This window comes from Dryobates pubescens, chromosome 4 (assembly GCF_014839835.1).
Source record: "Dryobates pubescens isolate bDryPub1 chromosome 4, bDryPub1.pri, whole genome shotgun sequence".
Taxonomy (NCBI): domain Eukaryota; kingdom Metazoa; phylum Chordata; class Aves; order Piciformes; family Picidae; genus Dryobates; species Dryobates pubescens.
In genome coordinates, this window is record NC_071615.1 from 9,428,035 (window position 1) to 9,452,805 (window position 24,771).

Consider the following 24,771-nt stretch of genomic DNA (forward strand, 5'->3'; position numbering starts at 1 on the left):
GTTGGAAAAGCAGAGTCTTGGTGCTTGGCTCAGCAGCAGCGAAAACACTGCAGTGTTGTCAACACCCAGCTACAGCACTGCAAAGCACAGCACTACAAAAGATGCTCTGGGGAGAATTAACTGCAGCTCAGCCAAACCCAATGCAGTACAACATAATGTGTAGTCTTTATTTTGGAAGGAAATTGCACTATTTATCAGACTAAAGGAAGAGACTTGTGCAAGGAGTGTAAATGCAAGAGGTGGAAGTATTGTTTTCCTCCTGAGTTTTAGTCCCACTTTGAAAGGTTACAACTGACGTGCATAATGGCATATGGAATACTACTGTGCAGAGAAGTTGCTTTTGAGTTCTAATAGCCTTGTTTTCCAACTTGGTGAAGATGCAGTTCCTGGATAATTAATAAATCCACCAAGAAGTTTACTTTGCAGCTTCATGTGAGTGCTTTGAACTTTATTTTTGTTAGATTCTAAAGTAATCTGCAACTAAATTGTACTGTTCTGTCATCTCACAGCTTATGGGCAAAAGAGCTGGATCAGCTGCTCCTGACTTTGTGTGGTCTTACTACATAGTCACTTAATGGAATTGTTAAGTGGAACAGTCTGCTAGAGTTAGGCCTGCTGTAGGTAAGTGTTTACCTGACCTTGCAGAGTACTTCCTTGTTGAGTAAGCCATTGAAAAATAACTGTCTAACCCCCTTATTTCTCAGGAAACACTCCATAAATAATACATCATCTTCAAAAGGCAGGGCAGGCCATTTATATGAACTTGCTCTAACATCTTAAGCAACACCACAACCTGTCACTTCATTCTTCCAGTAGTTGTGACCATCTTCTGTAGGCATGAGTAAAATCCCTCGTAGCACCTGGTGTCTGATAACCTTCAAAAGGTGAGCTTGATTTTAATGATGTGTGTCACTATTCTCATGAAAGCCCCAGGGCTTTCTGGCCTGAAGGGGCACAAGGAAATGGTAACAGGTAAAGGTATGCTGACAAAAGCTTCAATGTAGGGAACTGTCACAAAGGTTTTCTATACATTTCAAACCCAGTCACATCTACTAGGCTTGAAAGGCTCATTCAGTGGAATTGTTAGGAAAGCCAAGCAAATATCTTCAGTCCATGGAATTTTTGAAGTGAAGACAAATAGTTACATGCACTGTTGTTTATCACTTCCAGTGCTTTCTTGTGCATAAGCTCTCTATTCCTGCAGCTTGGAAATCCTGAACTAGAAGTTGTTTTGCTGTATTACCTGCTGGAGTGAGTCTATCCAAAGCATGTCAAAGATTTGAAAGTTTAATTTTTTTACCAGATCCAGCCTACTATAATCCACTTGTTTCTGCAGCTGTTGAAGTTTTTTAGGTGGCATCTTATCACAGCTCAACCTCACATAAAGCATTACTGTAAACAACTGCCTCTAATTCCAGAACTAATACTGTGAAGGATGCAAGCTCAAATATAAGGGAAATGCTATTGGACACTTCCTTATTTGTCTTTGGGACTAAGTTGTTGAGAGAAAATCCTTTTTCAGTAGCATCACTAACTTGAATTATTCCTTTCTTGCAAAATAATAATCCTACTCTTTTTCAAAAGTATAGCAGCACAGTTAAGTGCATCCCACTCTACTCCACAACCACTTATTTTCTTTAATAACAGAGAAACACATGCTTAGTATAACAGCAGCTTAGTTTATTTGACAATATGTTTAACTTTGCAGAGATTCAGTAGGCCTAGAGGGAGGTTTAAGAGCCTGTTGCTGGTAGAAATGGTGATTAGTACAAATAGCACTCTTCTTTTTCACAGTAGACCAAGATCCTCTCCATGTTTACCAGTTCACAGAGGAAATAGTGTGTCAAATCCACCTTATATTTACTCTTTCTTCTGAGGCTTTTTTCCTGAAGTGATAAACAGACAGGATTTCCAGAAGGTATTTTGGCTGCTTCAGTCTTTGCAGACAGCAATGGACATCTGAACTCATCTCTAGGTGACTACACCAAGTGAGTGGCATCATTTCAAAGATGCTGGCCTGGTATTTCCTCTCGTATGGGGATGGTGTAATGTGCTGTGTTCATGAGACCACGGAAGTCATAAAGCCTCTTCTTGCTCTTTGGGAATACTTCCTGGTTTTTAAAAACAAGATCAAGATTTCTACATGCTTTATTCCTTCCTAAGTTTAAGTTGTTTTAATTAAAATCATGATGCTTGAAAGAAGCCATTAGGGCTCTGCTGTGTTCTGGATGGACAGCACTCTAAGCTCCTGTTAAAGACCGTTGAAAACTGATCTCAGCCTTAAAAATTCCAGGACTTTATTGCTAAGCAGCATCACTGCCACCCTCCTAAAGGAACTGCTGGTGCACTGCAGGCAAGCTGTTCAAACCTACCCAAATAAAAGCAGAACTAAAGCATTTGCTAAATAAAACCAATAGAAACTCACAAATGAAACCTCTCAGCGGAGCAGACCGGAACTTCTGACAATGAAGTTCTCTCATTAATACTGCTGTGGTTAGAGTCCCCAAGGGGACTGTGTACCAATAGTAAATACTCATACTTTCTGGGTTTCCTCTTAATGAAATGAGGGGGCCTGAGTGTTGTATCCATGATTTTTTTTTTTCATACAAACCCACATTCTACTGATTTAATTTTTCTTCCCAAGAGACTGCAGATTCTGTGCAGTATGCAGGGATCACCCTCATCATCAGCACAGCCTCCTTTAAACACTAATGTGCCTAAGTCACCTCTTGCCTTACGCAAACTGTGCCAAGTGTTCCTTCAGGACCCTGGTACTTGCCAGTATTCACAATCCTTGGATGCAGGAGTTGATCCTTCTAACACTTTGGTGCTTCACTAGTCATTTTCCTAACTTCCATGTGTCTCTGTTAATGGCCTGTGTCCTAAGACATTGGTATCTCCTCAGGTCTCAAAGGGGTACTAGCAAATTCAAAAGGTTGATAAATTTTACAGAAGCCAGTGGGTATTTCTTCTTCTCTAGTCTGTATTTCACCCTTAAAAGCAGTTTCCCTCATAACTCTGCAAATGTACACAGTTGCTATACAGAATCCAACCCCCACCAGGTGCAGAGCTTAATGTGCTGCTGTAGGTATTACCAAGGATGCAGAAACTGTATCTGGCTCTTTAGCCTTTGGACATGTTTGGTCCTCTTTCCTGTGTCTTTGGGCAAAGCAGCTCAAGTGCTTCACGTCGTAGTGGAAACCTTCTGCAGTTTTGACTCTTGGATCTTTAAGGATCCTTAAACCTTAGGGGACTTGATGCAAGCTCTTTGTCTCAAGTGAGTCTGCAATACTGAAACAAGTAATTCTGGAAATGTGAATGTTCTTCACCAAACCACTCCCATGCTAGGCATTAGCTTTTACTTGTACAAGAACAGTCAATTACTTTAGATGGTGTCTCTATCTCCAGGAACCTCAACAAGATACTTCTTCTAAACAATATTACTCTTTATCCCTTTTGGGTATCTCCCTTTTTTCTTCTAAGTGTAGTTCCTTTTTAAAGTGCACACCTCACCTAGCTCCTTAAAATGGAATTTCCTCTTGAAAAACTTTATTTTGGGAATATCTTGCTATCTGTTTATTTCTAAGACTGAGATTTTCACATTAGATCCATGTACATTTATTTTACTATTTACACCTGTCACAGTACATTTATATGGAATACCATCACACAGACAAACCAGCTACTGACAGCTAATAGAAAGATATTAGATTCCACAAGTCTTAATCTGCATAGAGACCAGAAACATGTTTAATGGTGAAACACAGGTAAGTCCTTCTGTATTTCCCTCAATTTTAAACCCATTCTCTGTAGAATGTGATTTTTTTTCCTACAAATATCTACTTGTGTGTTTGTATGTACTTGTACATTTGTCTTGTGGTCAGTTTGTCTTGGGTGGTTAGTGTCTTTTTATGCCTAACAGTTTATATTTCTTAAGATCAAGAAATGCATTTAGTAGTTGTTTTAAGTGCTGTTTAAGTATTAGTTGCATTTTGTTTGTCTTCCACTCTCCTCACAGCCACCTACCAAGGATACATAATCTCATGCTGCACATAACTTCTAATATTGGACAAAGCACTCTGACTCCACATGAGGTGGCGATCTAAAAAAGAAATGACACAGCTTTGGACTGCACCATCTATTTGCAGATTACTGTAGCTGTGCTTGCTAAAGCTTTACCAGAGATCTATTTTCCCTGGTGCAAGCTCAGGGGAGACCTTATTGCTGTCTACAACTACCTGAAGGGAGGTTGTAGCCAGGTAGGGGTTGGTCTCTTCTCCCAGGCAAACAGCACCAGAACAAGAAGACACAGTCTTAAGCTGTTCCAGGGGAGGTTTAGGCTGAATGTTAGGAAGAGGTTCTTCACAGAAAGAGTGATTGGCCATTGGAATGGGCTGCCCAGGGAGGTGGTGGAGTCACCATCACTGGAGGTGCTTAAGAAGAGACTGGATGGGGCACTTGGTGCCATGGTTTAGTTGATTAGGTAGTGTTGGATGATAGGTTGGATTTGATCTCAAAGGTCTTTTCCAACCTGGTTAATTTTGATATTAATTTGATTTCAGTAATTCAGAAATCATGTGAAATATAAAAAAAAATAGAAATAAAACATCTATCTCTACTTGCAGCATCCTTGTCCCTGATCCTCATTCTTTAGGAAGAATTGGGAGCACAACTCCTCAGCAAGGTAGTTCAACATCACACTAGCTGAAGTATTTTGTATGCAACATCAGTTATCCTGAGGTTGTTTTATCCATCAGTTATTCTATAGATAGCATTGCTTCTTGGTTTGAAAACTAGCCCAAATGGGCTATTTCAGCAATTGGAGTGCTGTTTGTCAAGGAAGAGAAGTATACAACGGATTCTCACAGAGTGATGGCCTATGGAAATTGCTGGTTGACACCTCACTAGATGAAATTGAGCCTCTTTTGACCTTTATCACTGGGGTGCTTTTGTTGATTCTACTACAGATCTTTTCTGGTCACTGGACAGCCACTAAATAGATTTCTTTTGTTTTTAGGCATGCGTGTTAAGTGATCCATGCAACAGTGAAGAACCTGCTGTTGTGCATTCCATGTACTACTCTTGTGCCACTTGCTCTTGAATCCCTTAGCAGGATGCTGTTGGTTCCCCTCACCTTAGTTTCACTCAATGAAAACATTTGAGAAGACAAACATGGCAGAGCACCCAGAGCTACATGATGTTGCATTGTGTGGCCCCACAACAATCTTTAATAATAGCCAATCCTGCTTTGGCAATGGTGGGCTTGCTTGGAGGAGGCTCTGCCTTCTTTTCTGCTGGACTGCCTGCAATATTCAAGAGAGGACACCATTAAAACCAGGAGCTGGTCAAACTCTTCCTTCCTACTTCTGACTGAAAGAATAGAAGCCTTTCCTTGCCCTGCCCCCCAAACCCTGATTTAACTTTTTAAAAATTCATTTAAATAGCCAAGCTAGCAAATGGATTCTGTCTGCTCAGGAAATGTTATGTCTTCAAGGAAAGCAGCTGAGAGGAGCTAAAGAAGCCAGACACCTCAATGGGAGAGTAAATTTCTGCAATCTTCAGGTAATCCTGATCACAACCCTAGGGTCAGATAAGAGGTCCTTCCACAGAAGGTCATCTTACTGTGTTTAAACCACAACATCTAAAGAGCTGAAGACCCAAAGTATTGCTGGACATTATTCTTACATCAATTTGGATGCACTAAACAGGGAAAGAAGATAAAGGTATGTTTTGATTTTTCATGGTGAAAATCATCTTTGTAACAGTATTTTAAAGCAATGACATGAAGTAAACTAACATGGGAAATGAGTCATGCTCTCTCTGACTAAAAGGGCGTAAATAATTGTTGCTACATCTTAAAATGTCTCTATCAGCTTCATACTTGAACTGCAGAGCCATTACACGTCCCTCTGGAAGCTCTCAGTGAGATCTTGATCAGGGCAAAATGGCCATATGTTTGGATACAAACCTCTTCAGCTGGTGGACCTAATTCCCATTCTAAGGGCACCACTTTCCCTTGACTATCTTCCTGCCTAGAAGCTCAGTTTAAGACAGGTCAAAATCAATCTGTTAACTTCTAGAGCTCACACTGTGACTGTTTGGTTTGGAAGTTACAGCTAAAAGCTTCCAAAGGATTATGTAGTCAGCTTAGTTTCTGAGAAATAGTGTGTTTGCAGTTCTGTCAATAAGTGATTTGGATTGAGGTGCTCAAAAAGCCTATTTATGCTGTTAAAATGTAAGAAATCTGGGGCAGCTGTGGAATTTTGCAGTCTTTTCTCAAGTTTCTATCTTTCCTGTGATGTAACAGGCAGGCAGACTTTGCTTCTGATATCCTAGCATATAGCTTAAGAGGGTTTTTACCCAGTTATTTTTGCAGAACCAGATGGGAAAATGGTTGGCAAAATCTAGTTGCTTACAAAAGCCAGTTGTGGCAATGTGTATCCAAATACACTTTGTATATTTCACCAGACAAAGCCTTTTAAAGAGGCTGCCGGTGGTTTGGATTCAGGTTCAGGCAGCAGCTGGCCATTTGAATTCCAGGGGCCAGCAATTGCTGACACACTATCTTGTTTCAGGCTGGTCTAGCTGGATTAACCTAGCTTTTGGCAGAGGCTGGCCCAGCATGGCCTTTGAAAATGCTCTTTTATCCATTTATCTCCTTATCTTGTTGTTCTTATTTTTGTTAATGCTCAGGAACTCACTGGTAGGAGATTGTGTTGCTTTGTCTAAGGGTTTTAACTTGGTGCGCAGGAATTCAGCCATCTCTTTGTCTTCTTCTTTCTCTCTGGTGGAAAAAATGAAAATGGATCTGTTACAGAAATGACAATGTTTTCTTGCTTTCTCTGTAAATAGAACAGTAACACTTAGAGTAGCTAAGATCAAATACTAGGCAACAACTCAGTCTTTGTTCTTGTAAACACTTAATTTTGCTGCTTATAAAAGAACCAAGTACATGCCTAAATGAAAACAGTCACAAACATTTTGTAGATGTCAGAGACAGGATTTTCCTCAAGGTTCTTGTCTCTGGTAGTGTTTGGTTTGTTGTAGTCCTTAGTCAGCAGATTTAAACCATAATGCATGTGGGAAAGACACTGAGGCCCTGGAGCATGCCCAGAGAAGAACAATGAGGTTGGTGAGGGGGCTGGAAGGCATCATACAAAAAGCAGCTGAGGGAACTGGGGTTGTTCAGTCTGAAGAGAAGGCTGAGGAGGCATCTTACTGCTTTCTACAACTACCTGAAAAGAGGCTGGAGTGAGGTGGGCTTGGTCTCCTCTCCCAAGTAACCAGCAATAGGATGAGAGGAAGTGGGTAGATGTTGTGCCAGGGGAGGTTTAGGTTGGACATTAGGAAAAGCTTCTTTAGTGAGAGTGGTGAGGGGTCAGAACGGGCTGCCCAGGGAGGTGGTGGAGTCACCATGCCTGGAAGTGTTCAAGAAGCTGTAGATGTGGTGCTTCAGGGTATAGTTTAGTGGTCATGGTACTTGGGTTAAGGTTGGACTGTGATCTTAAAGGTCTTTTCCACCCTTAATGATTCTGTGATTTTAAGGTGGCCTCCCAAGTTGGCCTCTACAACATAATGCAGAGGATCAATATTGCTGTGGTGGTTTTGCTTATTTTTTAACGGCCTACTTTGACAAAATACTGGATCTCATGGTCTTCTGCTGTTAGTGTTTACCAAAACCAAGTATATTTCCCTCTGCCTGAAGATGACCACGTGAGGACCAAAATAACTAACCTTAGCTGTATCTGTTAACGAGATTTCCAAGTTTGCTTCTTTTACTTAAACATTAACAAAGACTGCACTGGTTCAATGTCTTGGCTTAGAGGAAAAGCAGGTTTTACTGTCAAGAGATTTAAAGAGAAGCCTCAGGTTTTTCTCTGAATGTGAACTGACACTGATATATTCACATCTGCATAGTGCACAGCAGTACATTTTCAGTTGCCTACAATTAAGCCTCTGCATTGTCTAGCTGCTGCTGCGGGTTTTGTGATTTCTACACTGCAGCAGCAGCTGAGAGCTCTGGATTGTGTTACTAGCTCAAGCTTCTTGTCAGCTGCTGCCTTTGGCCAGCTCTCTTTGATCAGCTGCAGGACTCTGGCAGGCTTTCTTTTTTCCTGTCCTTTGCTTGCTTAGGATTTCAGTGTGTTGGAAGAGATACTGTCATTTGGGATAAATGGACTGGTAAGCTTCAAGACTTTACTGTGGAAAGAGACAGGGGAAGTAACAGCAGAACTCTGACCACCTGTAGAGAGCTGGGATCTCAGTGTAACAGCTGGAAACGAGCTCCTGGGGAAAACCAAAGGTTATTCAAAATGTGAGCTAATAGATTGAGCTAAGACAGTTCTGAATTCATGCCTATAGGTTAAGTAGGCCTGTATTAGTGAATGAAGTTTTTGTTTCTTTGGGGTTTCCTACTATGGCAGGGTGAGAACACAATACTAAAATGGGATCACTGGGGTGGGGGTGGGATTTTTAAAAAGGCAGACCTTGCATGTCTACATGGAGAATTCAGTTTCATGTCTAATACTTCTGCCAAGAGGCTCCTCTGATAGCAGCAAAAAATCTTTCTTTTCTTAATGGTAAATGCCTAGACACTTGCTGCTTTCTGGTAGAGAAGAAAGTGATCAAACCCCGTTGTAGTCACAAGATGACAGAATCATTAATGGGACAAAGGGCTACAGAAGGGTTTTCCTATGGAACCAGGAGGAGGTTTTCAACTTGGCAAGTTGTTCTAAAGGACCAGTTCTCTCCCATTAATGCTGATGTAAACTTTGTCACTACCTCCAGTGTAGCATTAGGCTCGTGGAATCTCATGAACCAGTTCAGTTGCTTTTAGTTCTTACCGTAGTCTCTCCACTTCTGCATCATCTACAAGAAAATCTCTTTTTTGTACTAGTCTATGGATCTTCTGAATCAGTTCATCCTCTCTTTGTTTCTCCAGCTTTGTTTTTTCTTTTTCTGGTTAAAAACAGAGAAAAGAGACTATTGCTTAGGTTCTGGGGGGTGGGAGGATGGGCACAGCAAGTGACTAAATGAATTGCTGATTGAAGTCAATGGTTCTTTAGACCAGAGCCACCAAAAACACTGCTGTTGCCTGATGAGCTTAAAGGTCTGGAACTCTGCAAGACACTGCTTTCAATTTTTTGGTTGTTTCTGGGTTTTAAGAGCTTTGATAAGAAAAGTAAGAAAACAGCCCAGGATTGCCACATAAAAACCTATGGTACAAACTCCATTTCACCTTGGGGAAAATGAGATCACACCAAAAGGAGTGATTTCCTTGGATTTCATGACAGCTTTGGCTGTTGACTACAACACTTTTCCTACTCTGGTAAGGCAGGTAAGCTGCAAAGCCACACAAACAGCATCAACTGCAATACATGGAAAGATAAATGAAAGCATTTCCCTTGTGCTTTAAAAATCAGAGTCATCTGTGTCCTTGTGAATTGGCCAGGCTGTGGTGACTGTGTTGACTGTAAATGATTTTTCTAACATGAAAGATGTGCCTGTCACTAACTAAAACTCATGAATATTAGGGATTACAGAGATGTGGTTTGAAGTTACAAAGCAAATTTATTTATGACAGAAATCTTCCAACCTAGCAAGTGGAGCAGAGATGAGAAAGCCAGAGGCAAATCCCAGCCCCATGTATTTCAGAAGGCTGAAAATTTTGATTAGCTGAGAAGACACTTTGCATTAAATCAAGAATTCTGGGTTTGAGCAGAACTGTTTAAAGAACCATAAAAGTGCAGTAAGTTGTGGGAAGGAGGGCAAACTGCCTGCAGTCTGCTGTGTCTCAGCCATGTTATGTCTGCTGATTGGAACTTCTAAGGTATTTTAAACAGCTAAATAAACCAGACATTAGAAAATAATTTTTAATACAGCTTAATTTTGGATCATGGGCTTCAGGATGATTACTGCTGGGAATTTCTGCAATAAATCCATTCCTTGCTAACTGTGATAGAAGTACCTTGAATGTCTTTCCAAGATAATGAAATTCTATAAGTCTCAACATCAGGAAGTCACACTCCTTGGAGAATTTTAAATTATGGGCTGTGCCAGTAGAGGAGGAAATAATTTGTAATATAAGGCTGCTTTGTCTGGGATGTATAAGCTGCTTTATCTTTTAGAAGTTGTAAAGAAAGGGGTTTATTGACTGCTGTGAAGATTTCAAGACCTCTACATTTGCCACCTATGGAGAATTCCTCTGAATAATCCTGAATTTGCAGCAGGGAGAAAATAAGAATGCTTGAAATCATTGCTTTTTCCTCCTTTTGGCCTTTGTCTATGGAGCAAGGGATCTCCTCCTTTCACTGATGAAGGGTACCTTTCTTCCTTTACCTCCTTCCAAGATACCCTCTTCACAGCTTAGGATGTGCTCTCCTATGATAACCTTCAGAAAACTGCCACAGTTCGGTCCAGTCTTTGCCTGCCATGTATTTCACTACACAGAGCACACAGGCCAAGTACTGCACTGTGCACTGAAAGACTGATCCTGTGTCTACTGGCATCCAAGGGCAGGTGTCTCGATACAACTCGCTGTGCTAGCAGGAATGTTACGATGAGGAGGTTGAAAATGAACCCCATTTCTGCAAAGTGTTTTTGTAGGTTAGGCAAAGCTGTGTCAGCACTTAAGTCCTGTGTGAATGCCAGAATCTTCTGCTCTTTTGTTCAGACAAAGGTGTTCTCTTTGTAAGCCTGCCAAAAGGTGGTGCTGCTGGAACTGTGCATCATTCATTTTTTATTTGCTGAGATTTAAGCACTAAAGAGAAACTTCTCTCTGTGGATCTCTGCTTAAGGCTTTGTGACTGGACAACTGTTTCTAAAAGGTTTTAGGGGGGGAAAAAACAACAAAAAATCAAGGAAAAATTAAAAGTAATGGGTAGGAAAGGTGCAACTAGAAGAGGTGAGGCAAGGGGAGTAATTCATAAATATTTTCTAGGACTCATAAACCTTTCCAGTATCATTTAAGCCCAGAACATAACAAGAGTGTTACTTCTGGAAGCTAGATCTAACTGTGGGTGTGACAATGAGTTGCTATATCTAGAGGGAAAAATGTTCACAGGGATGGCTGTAAATCCTTCCTGCCTCCCTTTTATCTTGCTTATCTCAAGTACTTGTGTTTCTTGCTAACAGCCTCTGTGCCACTTGTTTCCCTTGAGATTGCCAAGGCAATGCAAGAACTAAGGACAGTGCACTCTGATTATTTGATTTGCAGGGTTGCAGCAGTGACATACAGCAAGCACAAAAAGAAATTTAGATCAGGAGATGAATGATGGGAAAGAAAACAGGAGGAAGAAGAAAAAGACTAGAGAAAAAGAGAGATCAAATTCAACCTAGGGAAGATTTCTGCTTGTTAGGGTCAGAGCTGTGTTCCTGACACCATCCCCATCCATACATCACCCAAGTGTTATCTTCATATGGGCTAGAAACAGCCATTACCTGGGATGGCCACCAAGCTCTGCAGCTCACTCTTAAGGTTCATAATGTCTTTGCACAACTGGATGTCATCCATCCTGCAGAAACAGAGAAAGCATAATCAGAGACATGCAAACTCCATCTTGTCTTGATGTCACTTTCCAAATCTCATCTGAATACGTAAGTGTCCTTTGCCTGGGACCTGTGCATCTGTTTGAAATGCAGAGTTCTAACCTTGGGCTACTGACACTGCTCATTGACCAGTTCAACAGCCAGCAAGAGGTGTTTAATACTAAATGCCTCTTGAGCCCTTAGGTAGTTGTCTTACTAGGATCTCATTTGTGTGTAGATCATACCTGTCACTGCTAAGTACTTCAGATGCCTTTTGCTTTCTTGAATGTCTCTGACCATTCTGGAATGGGCATCTGTATGTTTAACAGTCATGAAAGACAGGTGTGCCATGTTGCACATGCTGCAGCAACAGCTGTCATTAGGGAGAAGAGCATGAGTGAGAGTAACAGGGAGCCTGGGAAGGGACAACAGAAGCAGACACATTATTTTCACAACCAATACAAGATGTGTATTTTACTGTCAGCATTCTTTGTGACCTTATTTATGACATAACCTTGATCCCAAAGGCCTGCAAACCATCATAATTTGGCATCTAACTATTTTGAGGTCTTGTGCCTTGAGAGAATGTCTTCCATGGTTTATGCGAGTGCCTCAAATCCTTGATGTGTGCAGAAAGTTCATTACTGACAAAGAGGAGAGCTAAAAGAACTCCAACCAGTAACATTAGCAGAAATTCCACCTTCAGTTCTTATTAAAACTGGTACCCTGAGAGCTATGCTGAATTATTCCCCTGGAATCTGGCAAACTTCAGAATTCGCTTCCTGGCAAATGTTTTATTTCAGTGTCTCAGTCATACTGCCAGCCAAGGCTCAGGTGCTGGTTCTGAGGGCTGCATCAGAGGCTTCCATTTTGAAACACCACCCTGAGTAATGCAAAACCCAGCCTCTGTGATTAACTGCATGTTCTTTAGCTCAGATGTCATCACCGCTATCCTCGCCCACAGATCTGAGTCCTTGTTCCATAGTCCTGTGCCTGAAGGGTGGGTTGCCTGCTGCCTAAGCACCTGAAGCTAGCTGAAGTGCTACCGGAACGGGGGCTGTCACAGGGATTGTTTCAAGGGGGAAAACCCAAGAGATTAGAGTTCATCAGAGCAAGCACACAAAGGATAATGCAGTGGAATGACTGAATTAAGGCAGGAGTTTGTGGCACAAACAAGATCTTCATGGCAGCCCAACAGCTTCTGTTCTTCCTGCCACCTTGCTATCTGTAGGGAGCTGTCCTTTGGCTGCTTTGCTCCTCTTGATCCTTTTATTATTTGCTGCTCTGGTTAACTCCACCCTGGCTGTTCTGCTGCTCTCACTGCAGTATGAAAGCTATTCCTGCTGCCTTTTTACATCTCTTCCCAAAGTATCACCATGAAATACCTCTGACAATCATCTTTATTGCTGACCTCTTTCCCTTGTTTAGGTGCCACTGTCCCCTCCTCTTGGGGATGTGCTCTCCCACCATAAGCCTTGCCTTTGTTGGGCAGAGCAGTCTGCAAGCCTCAGGGCTGGTCCATGGGTCACTGCTGGTATGTGTTTAGGACACTTGGAGGCAAAGACATTCCCACTGATGATCATTCTCACTTGGGCTCCCCTCATTATTCATGCTGATCACAAGCAAAGCCTGTTTTACTCTTGAGATCCATCATGCTAAATGGTACTGAAATTAGTTTTAGCAATTAACAGTTTAAACACTAACCCCTCAGGAGAATCAATATCCCAAATGTGCTGGGATGTGAGCAAGCCTCACAGTTTCTTATCCCTTCAATGTTTGTGCAGTTTGGGTGTCTTTAATATTACGATCTGAAAGATTTGAATTGAAATACCTCAGTGTATCACTTTGGCTCCCTGCCCTCCTCAAGGAACCCCCAAAACCTAACATCACTGCTCTTCTCTCAAGATCTTCAGCAGTTTAAAATATCATTGTCAGTATGTTCCAAGTGAGCAAGGTCATCCTTGATCAGTAGTCCTTACAGCCCCTGTGTTCAATCTGTGGCAAAGGTGCTGACCATCACGTTCCAACTGTGGCTGCAGTTCTTCCTGCTCTTTTGGCTCTCTTATAAATCTGGCTGCAGAGCACATAGCTAGCACTCTTCAAAGACATTCTTGGCATCTCTCTTTTCCTGACCTGAACTTTGTTCCTGCCTTTTAATTCACAGGAGAAAAGGAAATACATGGCCAAACACTTACCAATTCTGTGACAATCTGAATTTCAGAAATCATAAGCCAGATGACCTCTCACTAGCCTGCAGAGCTAGGCCTCCAGTGTTTTGATGATGCACATAGGCTAAACCAACCATCTGTACCAATCCCCTTAAGCACATGGAGTCTGTGTTAAACAGTCTGTCTTTCATCCACTCCATGGTACCAATAAGGGAAAAGAAGGATTTTACCTAAAGGGGGGCTACAGAACACATTCATCAAAATCATGTGAAGGGTTCACCAGCTGACTTCATGAAAGCAGGAGCTTCTAACTGTAAAACACATCACACACCTGCTAGCAAATAACACTACATGCAGGGCTACAATTGCTGTCCTGGTAAAAATCACCTTGTTGCCTTCAAAGTAAAAGGAGGAGGAGAAACTCCTGGCAAAGCAGGCTCTTGGGAGACCAGTCTGTGCTGATGCTATGAACCTTCCTCTTTTTTCCCCCCTTATGCTCTGGTTCTTAGATGCCAGCAGTTACTGGAGGCCCAGGAGAAGTTAATGCTGTTCCTGGAAAATCATATCCAAGTGGATTTCTCATCTGAAAGGTGGGCAGTCAGCACAGAGTGTGACTGAGAGCATTGCTGTATTGCCATCAGACCTCTTCGGGAAGCAAAAAAGCATTTGGAAGAATAGTAAAGAGAGCAGGAACCTGCAGAGTAGAGAAAGCAAAGCTCCCTTGGGTCCCTTAACCTACGGAGAAGCTGGAGTAACACGGGGAGCTGAACTCTGCAGCACTCTCCTATGCTGCAAGTCAAATCTACTGCAGTGCAAGATAGGCAAGAGGAGAAGTCAGGCTGTTGTCCAGCTTATTTAAGAGCACTGCTCTGCTCCCTGTGCACCTGCTACCTCTCTCAAAACAGAGCAGCCCAGTCAGGCTGATGTGAGCAGAATGCAGAGGCTTTTTTCCTCTATAGATACAGCATAGCACAGGATAATCAAACAACACCCACCAGGCCTGCTTGTTATCTGCAAAGCTGCTCCAGACATTTGCATAGAATTTGCAATACACAACTAGCCTCTGCTGAACTCTGTTCTCTGGAACAGATAGTGCATTCTTTCCAGGCCCCAGGAAAGAGCTTTTGATGTTGTAGAAAAAACATCAGTAAAGCAAACAGCATTCCCAATACATCATTTTCCCCCCCAAAGCTGAGCTTTAAATGGCTGCCCAGAAAGCTTAAACACCAGTTATAAGTAGGATAAAACATTTCTCTCATTAAGAGCCCAAATTCATTCCTGGAATAATTGCAATAGTATTGAACTAGGGATGGATTCTCAGTGTGCTTTCATGTATTCCTGATGCGCTGTCTGCAACTCTGCTCTGTTTCTTGATGGTTTATTGCAAGAAACTCTGTATGCTTGGAGATAATCACATCAGCATGCATTATTCTTTCCCTGCTTGGTATTTCAAGCTGTATCATCAAAACCTAAAAGCAGACTGTACTTGGCCAGAAAAAAAAAGTAGTTGGCCATGAATAAAGAGCACGAAACAGAGATTTTTCTAAACATGTCACAAAACGACAGGAGAATCAGTGTGTTGGAAGAGTCTGCAGTAGCCTGGCACAGTGACTCAGCCCCAACATGTGTTTCCGAGGTCCAGTCACCAGGAGAAGAATGCTCCAGGCGCTGCAAGTGAGGTGACAGCATGAGTCACCTCTGCTGTGCACCATCTGGACTGAGGGGGAGCAGGGCAAGGAAAGAGAGAGAAGACCTCTCCCATTCAGCTGTGCCCAGGCAGGTCTCACAGGCTGTGGGAACAATGGCAGGCAGGACAAAGAAACCAAAAAGCAGCATTCTATTCTGGACTTAGAGGAAGTATTTTGGTTGTGTTTAAACAGAAATTATTCCATAACAACAAATTATTTTTTTCTGTCTTTTCAGATGAGGAAGAAAACCAAATTCCCTAGTCTAAGACCTAGGTACCACCTAAAGACACAGATGGCAAAAAAAACTGTAGTAAAAGGCAGCAGGAAAAATCATCAAATGCTCAACTTAATAGCCAAAGAAAAGGAGATGGCCAACAACCTTGATGAATGATTGTTTGAGAGTAAGAACTATTAATAACAGCTACCTTAGCATCAAATGCCCTTTTCATTGATTTCAGGATGAGCAAAGCAGTTCAGTGTGTCTAGAGAGCTGCTGCCTTTACTGAATGATCTTCAAAGCTACAAATAGATCTGTGTTCTGCTGTAAGAGGAAGTCTGAGGTGCTTTTGTTTTCTGTTATTGCATTAAAGTGCTTGAAGTTAAAAAATAAGTGCAAAGTGGTTCTCTTGGTTTCCTTCCCTTTCAAGATGATGTGCAGGCACATAGGTTATTTTTAGTTCTAATATGTTTCTATCCCAGAAGTAAAATGCTTGTACCTGTTAGAGTCTCTGAGGACTGTGATACTGCCAGTTTAGAGATAGCCTAAGAATCAGTTCTTGTGCTAAGTCACAAGCTGACATGTAGATCTGGAGAAGGTCTCAATAGAGGATAAGATCATCTCCTTGGTGGTGTCACCAATGATGTGCTGAACACCAGGCAAGAGCAGTCAGTGGTGATGAAGACATTTAGGGGACTGAAGTAAAAAGCTATGTAGAAATATGAGAGATAGCTATGAGCAGAAAAGAAAATGTGTTGGCAAGCTGCAGATTCATTAGATTAAGGACTGAAGTGGGGAGGAGGGACTTCAATGGAGACTGCCTTTTGGGGACTGCAGGTGCCAAAGATTTGGGGAATCTGGAACGGTGAAAATATTCTGGAAATATAAGAAAAGGAGTTGTTTATCTATGCCCCTCTTCTGACTCCATTTTGTCCCTGTCAGCTCCTCTTAGTTTCTTAGAGCTTCTAATTATAAACCTGTGAAATCCTAGGCAACCTTTAATGACTACAGCATTTTTGTCTGAGTCATTATGGTATGTGTTTGTCACCTTATTTAGATCAGCACCTGGTGCTGCTCAAGGTGGAAGACAAGGTAACAGATTGCTGACCAGCTTGCTGGGTGGGCCAGATTAGAGATCAGCAGTCCTCTACTAACATAAGAGTTGATCTCTTACTGTTAGATGTCCTCTCTGATGGAGAAGCAGTGGATGTAAGCACTGGACTGCAACTTCTTGTGATTCTTAGACAGTTGAAGATGAAAATCTTAGTCCCTGGAGGTCGTATTTAAGGCATATTTCAGTGACATTCAGAACAGTGCCTAAAGAAGCTGTCTGTACTTCATTCTCACTGACAGTGTTCAATTCTCTTGAGCTCTGCCACTTACAAATTTTTACTGTCAACTTCAACAGTAGCAAGCAGAGTTTTCCCCACTGTGAGGGGAAATGTTTCTCTACATGGCAAAACCAAAGTTAATTTGTCTAAAACCAAACAACATAAGAGTTAGGTTTAAATGTGGAAGTATTTAACTCTGTTGCAGCAGCACACAGGAGACTGCCTGCACAAGCACAGGGCCAGCTCATGTGCATGCCTCATTTAAACTGCTCTCATAGCTGGTCAGGGACTTTTGTCACTAAACAGCAGAAGTAGGAAGCTCTTAGGTTTGGCTCTGTATTGTCTCTAGCTGAATCAATAACAAATTTCCTTTTTAATACCAGAAGAGCAAAAAGAATATAAAGGTATCTTGTATAAGGCTGAACACTGACAGTCCATTTTGGGACTTCTTAATTTACTGTTCAATCATCACTCTCTTATTTACAGCAGAAGACAAGTGAGGGAGACCACTGAAATGCCCTGTCAAGGGTTTCATGATGTTACAGACCATCCTTGCCTAGGGGAACATCAGCTGTGCAAAAGGCTGGGCTACAGTGAGTACTGGATATGCACCATGTGTTAGCTTGGATACACGAGAGACAACTTGCCTTCAATCTGCTCAGGGAAATGAGCCCACAGGTAGCTAAGAACTGGGAAATCAAAACCAGTTTGAGATTGAAGGTTACATTTAGAAATACAGTACTAAATTACTGACCTAAAAAGGATAAAAGGTTAAAAATCAAAAGGTTAAAAATCCCCAGAGCTGCTCCCTCTACTATTAAAAGCAATTTGTGCCAACCACAGCATCTATTCAACATAGAAAATGTTATTCACAGAGCATTTTCTAGTCAATAATTATTTCCCTAGCTGTCCAACAGAAATAAGCATGAAAATTCTTCCTTTTACATGTATTTTTGTTTTAAGACACAAGCACCTCAACTGACTAGTACTAAGTCTAGAATTCATTTAATCTTTTGATAATGATTTGTTTATCATTACACAGCACTAACAAAACTTTCTGAGCATTCTAACAGAGCATTCCTACTGCCACACAGCCAACAGCATAACAGCATTTTCCTCTAGGGCGATTGTTTACTGACAAAACAGGGCAAAGGAGATGGCTCTGCAGAGAGATCAAGCCCAACAAAGGCATTTTTCTGTCCTCTTTGCAAGCTTATTTACACTTCCAGTTTAAAGTGCTCTGTCTGGAATGTCACAATTCTGCCCTGAACAGATGCTTCAGGAAGTTCCTGAGGTATCCTAGGTTCCCATCTGAAAAGCTGAGAAACCCTCCTCAGAGCTGTACGCTCCTGGAGTTCCCAGGTCTACAGCGGGGCACGTTGACATCCTTCAGGCTCCCAGATCCATGACAGTCCCTAATCTCAAAAGCCTCAAGCTTTGAGCGTTGATTGCTGGTTGTGCCATTTCCCAGCTTACAGTTTCCTGGTTACTTCATTGAGGACTCTGGGTATTTGCAGTAAGACACCCATGGGAAAGGTGAATGGGGACAGACAGTTAATCCTGCCTTGCAGAAGAATGTGTGCCCCACTAGGCCATATCAATGGGCCAGCCACAGCACCCCTCCCTCGGAAAGCTGGGCTTGGTGTTTTCCCTAGTGGTACTTTATGAAGCTGACAACCTGGCATGTATATTTATTGAAAAACACTTGTCATCACACAACTGCCTCCTTCTCTACAGCATCCCAGTGTGCACCCAATATTCCTAGAGCAAGAGAAAATCAGGAAATAAAAGGCAGGAATTCACAGCAAGGGATATTGTATCGTTAAAGATTACAAAGCTGTGAAGGAGAACAGATTAATGACTCCTTTCTGTGAAAAGAGAGATCTTATCAGAAAACACTGACAACCTTCACTCCATGAAAAAAAAAAAACTGGCTTTGTTGGTGTTCTTTGCACTACAGTAACAGCTAGATGCCCAGCTCAGAGTAAAATACTAGATGTTGTAGGTGTAAGTAAACAGTCCTAAGAGATGCTTAAACTTAGAAGAGAGAACATGCTTAACCATAGAAGAGAGAAAACATCATCCACAGAACAACAAAAAAAAGTAGCAGAGAGAGAGCCAAAAGTAGCCAAGAAAGCAAGTCAGAACACCTGCTTACTGATATATAACCAGCAAATTACCACCACAATTCACACCTTTGGCAGCCTGTTCATCTCTCTTCACTCCCTTTTGCCCTTACCTAGGGTGATGCTTAATGTTGCATTAAGCTACTGAGAAGCTGCAGTTGATGCTACATTAGTGTAATTAAAGTTTGAAATGTACTTTGTTCATATGAAGCCAGCAAACATTTGTGCCTTTGCGCTCTTCAGAACAGAACCAGCTCACATAAGCAGGCTGTGCAGAGCAGTGTTGCTTTTTCAGCTCAGGCAGTGATGAGAGACTGCTTGTTTCATCTTCTCTCTGTGTGAGTCTGCTAGTTTTACACCACATATTCTAAATTAAAGCATAGTATCTCTAAGTTGGTTTATTGAAGGTTGTCATTGCCAAAGGAATTAACCTCCCACTCCTGCAGTTTTCGTGTAGCTTGATGTTGCTTTACTTTGGCAGTGGTTGCATACAGCCAGGCAATCAGCAGACCTACCTTTTTGTGCTTTAAAATGCCAACGTTCCGTGCATACTGCAAAAGGCATCAGTGTTGATGTGTTACTGTTCTTACAAGGAGTATGGAATGTAAATTTTCCTCTATAGTGAATCTGCCCTAAAGTTGAGATTCTACCATTATGTCAAACAGTTTACAGGGATAGGAATGACCATTACTAACTATCCCACCACTACTAGCAATCGCAGTCAGAGCAGCAGAAAAGAGATTTATGGGTTTTTTCTCTTTGCAAAGTGGGAAAAGGATAAAAGTAAAAAGGCAAGTGTCTTTTGGAAGCAATAGGGGGAAAACCCCCAAACTCCAAGGATTAATGATGGACTCCAGACAGCTAATGAAGCTGTGAGACTGCTAGTATGAGTTTAATACCAGAGCAAAGTCAAGTTACAGCTGATTTGTCTACATAAAGGGTCATTGTTCCTGGGATTGCAAGCAAGCAAGCATAATAGTGTTAAATAGTCTAAAAACCTGAATGGATCTACAGAGAATTTCAATGATGTAGATATTATGAGGACTTTGGAGACAAGGGAGTCATCTGACTGTGTAGTGAGAGTGTACAAAAGCAATGACTAATTTTAATTCTGCTAAGTGAATTGGAGGTGAATTGGGTCTTTTCACAGTATGAGTTGAGCAATGTAATAACCACACAAATATTAAGCAAATACTGCATGTTATATTTATAATATTTTTACAGCTAAAACAAGCTTACTGAGGTAACTAAAGCTGTTTTCAGTAACTGCCTACAGCAACCTAATAGAACTTACTGTTTAATACATTCCCTATACGTTAAAAAAATGCCATTCACTATCACCTACAAGGCAGAAATAACTGCTCCCAAGATAGCTGTCACAGGTGGAAGCAACTTCCACAATTTTAGTTCAAGGTCATCCAATAGAGCTGGTTTCAAGTTTTGCTTTCCATCTGGAAAGCCAGCAGTATCAGGCACTGGCAGACTTCCCAAGGAGTATGGCTCAGGATGACAAGAGTGCTATTTTGTAAGACCTCTATGCCTTTCCTAGTCTCAGGCATAGGCAGTAACTGTGGGTGATCTCTCACCTATCCCATTCATATTCACTGGGTTAATATGCTAACACATTTTAAAATGCATGAATTTGACTCTTAAAATTACTTGGAGGTTCAGTTTTGATCTATTCTGATATCATAGAGATGTCTGAGGTTTTGCTGCCTCATTTGACAGCCAACCAGTATTATCCATTTCTATGATCATGTCTATTTCCATGCCCCTCAGTTACCTGAAACCTAAACTGCTTCTGAAGCCACATACAAGTATCCATAGCAGTAAAACATCACAAGTGCAACAAGGAGAATGTTGCCTGAGCATCCCTCAGCTTTTGAATCTGTTATCTCACCAGGAAAGCAAAAAAGGAGGTAGAGCAGGAGAATCAGAAAGGGAAAGATAGTGTGCATGTTCTGGAGTGGTGTGCTTGCTTTCTTTAACAGCAAAGACATATGGAAAATTTACAGTTTGTTCCAAAACTCTTTTTATAGAGACCACTTCAAGAAATGAGCTGAGAGAAGCCTGAGAAGCAAAGGATGGGAAATGCTAGCTAGCTATAAACTGATGCTTTCCTGTACATATTGTCTCCTTCAGATCAATGTGTGGTGACTCCTCGGCTTTCCTGAAAATAAACCCAGAAGAGCTGGAGATATGTTATGATGATTTCAAGCTATATTTTAATTTCCTGGGCTGGCTGGAGCCTCTTCTCCTTGATCACAAGCAACTCAACTAGCGGAAACGGTTACAAGCTGCGCCAGGGGAGGTTTAGGCTGGATATTAGGAAATACTTCCCTGAAAGGGTTCTCAAACATTGTGATTCTGTGAGATGCTTGCAATGGCTTCTGGCATAGGAGAGATGCTATAAACAGACAAAATTGCTGCATAACCTTGACATACCCTGAGGAGGGCCATCCTGGGCACTAAGCAAGGCAAGGTCTTGAGACAAAAATAGGATTCAGTAATATAATTACAGAGCAAATCATCGTGCATTTGCCCTGCTATGATTATGGTTGCTGGAGCTAAAATGTTACTGCACAACATAAATTGTGGCATTACCTAATTGAGGAAGGCTGATTTTATAATCTCAACATTAGTCCCATATAAACTTTAGGTAATTCTTCACAGCAAGCAGATATTCAGCTGGAAATACTATGAACATCCTGGACATGAAGAATACAGCTGTCTTTGATTTTATTGCGGTTGGTTGGTTTTTGTTTGGTTGATTTTTGTGTGCATGTTTTGTTTGTTGGGGTTTGGGGTTTGTTGATTTTGTTTTGGTTTGGGTTTTTTCAGTTGTGGGGAGTTTTGTTTTAAAAAAAAAAGAGGGAAATGAAAGCATGGTGCAAAGTGAAGTATTTGATTTAGGATTTGTGGCAAGGTCATGTTTATGACCATTGTTTCAGGCAATTTCACTTCATTTCTTTGTATCATTGAGAATTCCTGTTTTTCTTTTAGAAAGCTGGCCTCTTTTAAAGTATACATGCAGGATGAACAATTTCACTGTGCTCTACAGCATGCAAATTCTGTTAAGTCAGACAACAACCTCCTTTCTTTTCAAACGTTTCAGGGGACAGGCTCAGCACATGCTGTCACACAATTTTATTGAGCTTCACTCAGCAAAATTAAAAAGCTGTGTTCTGCAATAGAGAAACCTCAGAAATCTGAAAATCAGCTGTCAATCACCTGGAGTTTCCTATACTGTATGGTTTTGCTTCACTTCAGGTTTGGACTGGGGTTCTAGGGTATTCTTGGGTGCTTTTGTAAAAGGGCTGGTGGAGAAGACTTGCATTGAACAGTCCCACATCCAAATAGCTCCTGTTTTTCATGAAGGCCTCCTGAGATGGACTCATCAGTGCTTGCCAGAGGCACTGGAGGCAGTCATCAGAAAAACATCTTTTTGAGGGCCTTAGGTGACAGCCCACAGCCCTCTATGCCACACAGCCCAGCAGACAGTAAGGGGAGTGCAGAGAGTTTGCAAGGAAGGAAAAACATTCCCAAAAGCTGTTGCAAGAGGGAGATGGGTGTCAGGGGCAAGGTCACTGCAGCAGCCCCACAGGCAGGGCGGCCATTTTGTACTGTGTGGGTGAGCTGACATAGGGCGGCAGCCATTTTGTCTCATGAGGCCAAAGAGCTCATTTAACCTGGGAGGGCAAGCAGCTGGCATTGCCTTGCATGGCTGTGTAGTGGAAGGGCCCCTATGAAACACACCCTTTGAACTTTTAAAATAAAGTGTGTCCCTTACTAGAGGACTTTTTGCCACCCTTCCCTTTCTTTCACCAGAATCAGAAACCTGTGGGCAGGTGAGATCTCCTGTCTGGTGACTGACTGCGGCCTCACGTGAGTTACTGTTGCTGACTGGGTGTCCAAATCTCTTTCTAAAGGTGGAAAACTACTTCCTGAGATGAAGCTTTCTGTCAGTGGCCCCGAGTGAAGATGGTGAGTAATCTTAATATCCAGGACAGTACAAATTGCTTACTTGCATTGTGACTGCTGCAAAGAGGTGGGGGGGATTCAGAAACTAAATAAAAAGGCTTAGAATCATAGAATTAATAAGGTTGGAAAAGACCTCAAAGATCATCAAGTCCAACATATCACCCAACACCTCCTGACTACTAAACCATGGCACCAAGTGCCACGTCCAATCCCCTCTTGAACACCTCCAGGGATGGTGACTCCACCACCTCCCTGGGCAGCACATTCCAATGGCTAACAGCTCTCTCTGTGAAGAACTTTCTCCTCACCTCCAGCCTAAACTTACCCTGGTGCAGTTTGAGACTGTGTCCTCTCCTGGTGCTGGTTGCCTGGGAGAAGAGACCAACCCCCTCCTGGCTCCAGCCTCCCTTCAGGTAGTTGTAGAGAGCAATAAGGTCTCCCCTGAGCCTCCTCTTCTCCAGGCTGCAATATTTTAACTCAGTACTTAATCACAGGAAGGTATGTGATGTGCTCAAATATAATTGAGACTTTCATTTTGGAAACTTAAAATTGTGTATTTAACTCCTGGCCTGTTGGATAAACAGGCTAACATAAGACACAGAGCCTGCTCAGATATCATGTGAGGGGAAAACCACCACACACTTTTGTATGGTTTTAAAGTCCAATAGTATTAAATCTTTGCAGTTTAATCCCACTGCTTGAATCTCAAATATTCTAGGACTTGTTTGAAAATAATATTGATGATTGAGTATCTGATATTTTTTTCTTCATCATCCCACTCTTTCTTTCACCCCTACAGGGTGACTCTTCTGAAGCTGTTCAGTAAAGACTTTATGTAGACACTTAAGTGTCACCAACTCTGAGTACTGAAATGTTAACACATATAGTGATGAAGCAACATATTTCATTTAATCCCCATTGTTGTCTTACAGACTTCGTTAGTCGTTAGTGAAACTTTGTTCACTGAGGAGAATGAATATGGACCTCATAGTATTACTGTGGTTAAAAATAAGTCCTCAATGCCTTTACTTTCAAAGCAAGGAAAGGTGTTTGTACATTTTGCTGGAGACTCTCTCATGCACATGTTGCTTCAAGAGAGAGACACATTACAGAGATCACACCTAAGGAACCACTAAAAAGAACTATTACATTATGGATGATGTCACATAGCAGTAAAAGTTTTCACTGATTTTCACAGAAATGTGAAAAGTGCAAACCAACTCCAGGTCTACTGAGCATCCAGACTCTGCTAAGGTTGTTTTTGTGGTTTTTTTTTCAGTTAGGGTTGCTGGTTTGGTTTGGTTTTGGTTGATTGTTTTTTTTGTACTGGCTGATATACTAACCTGGTGCAGTTCCATGCCAAATGTTCTTATTTGATGGCTACTGCATTTGTTTGGGCAAAATGTTGACATAACAGTTAAAGGTGACACCTGTTGTTGCTGAGCTGTTTCAAACATCAGTTAAGGGTGAGTTTTATTATTATCCCATCACAAACTTCTTTGTGCATCTTCAAGGAAAAGAGTAATTTCAACTGACAGTCTGGGAGCAAGTTCCTTCCTTCAGCTCCTGTTATTCCAGGCATTTACCCAATGAATTTTAGAATGATCTTTTGTTTTCCTTTTTACACCCAGTAGTGATTTATTTATGTTTTTCTACTTTTCTGCTCGAAATCTGCAGCTAAATTTTAAAGGCATAGCCTAAAACCACTGTAATGGATTAAACCTGCATTGCTCT

The 24,771-nt window shown here is 41.6% G+C and overlaps 1 protein-coding gene across 1 annotated transcript in view; it reads right to left on the bottom strand.

Annotated features, from left to right (window-relative positions):
* Window positions 1-4,592: 4,592 nt before the first annotated feature.
* The window catches only part of BMERB1 (bMERB domain containing 1), a 38,784-nt gene continuing 18,605 nt past the window's right edge, over window positions 4,593-24,771 (bottom strand). The window contains exons 3-6 of the mRNA XM_009898989.2: window positions 11,440-11,513; window positions 8,844-8,958; window positions 6,702-6,784; window positions 4,593-5,303 (exon numbers count right to left, since the gene is read on the bottom strand). Coding sequence (XP_009897291.1) covers window positions 5,191-5,303; window positions 6,702-6,784; window positions 8,844-8,958; window positions 11,440-11,513 — 385 coding nt within the window. The 3' untranslated portion in view covers window positions 4,593-5,190. The remainder of the gene's footprint in view (window positions 5,304-6,701; window positions 6,785-8,843; window positions 8,959-11,439; window positions 11,514-24,771) is intronic.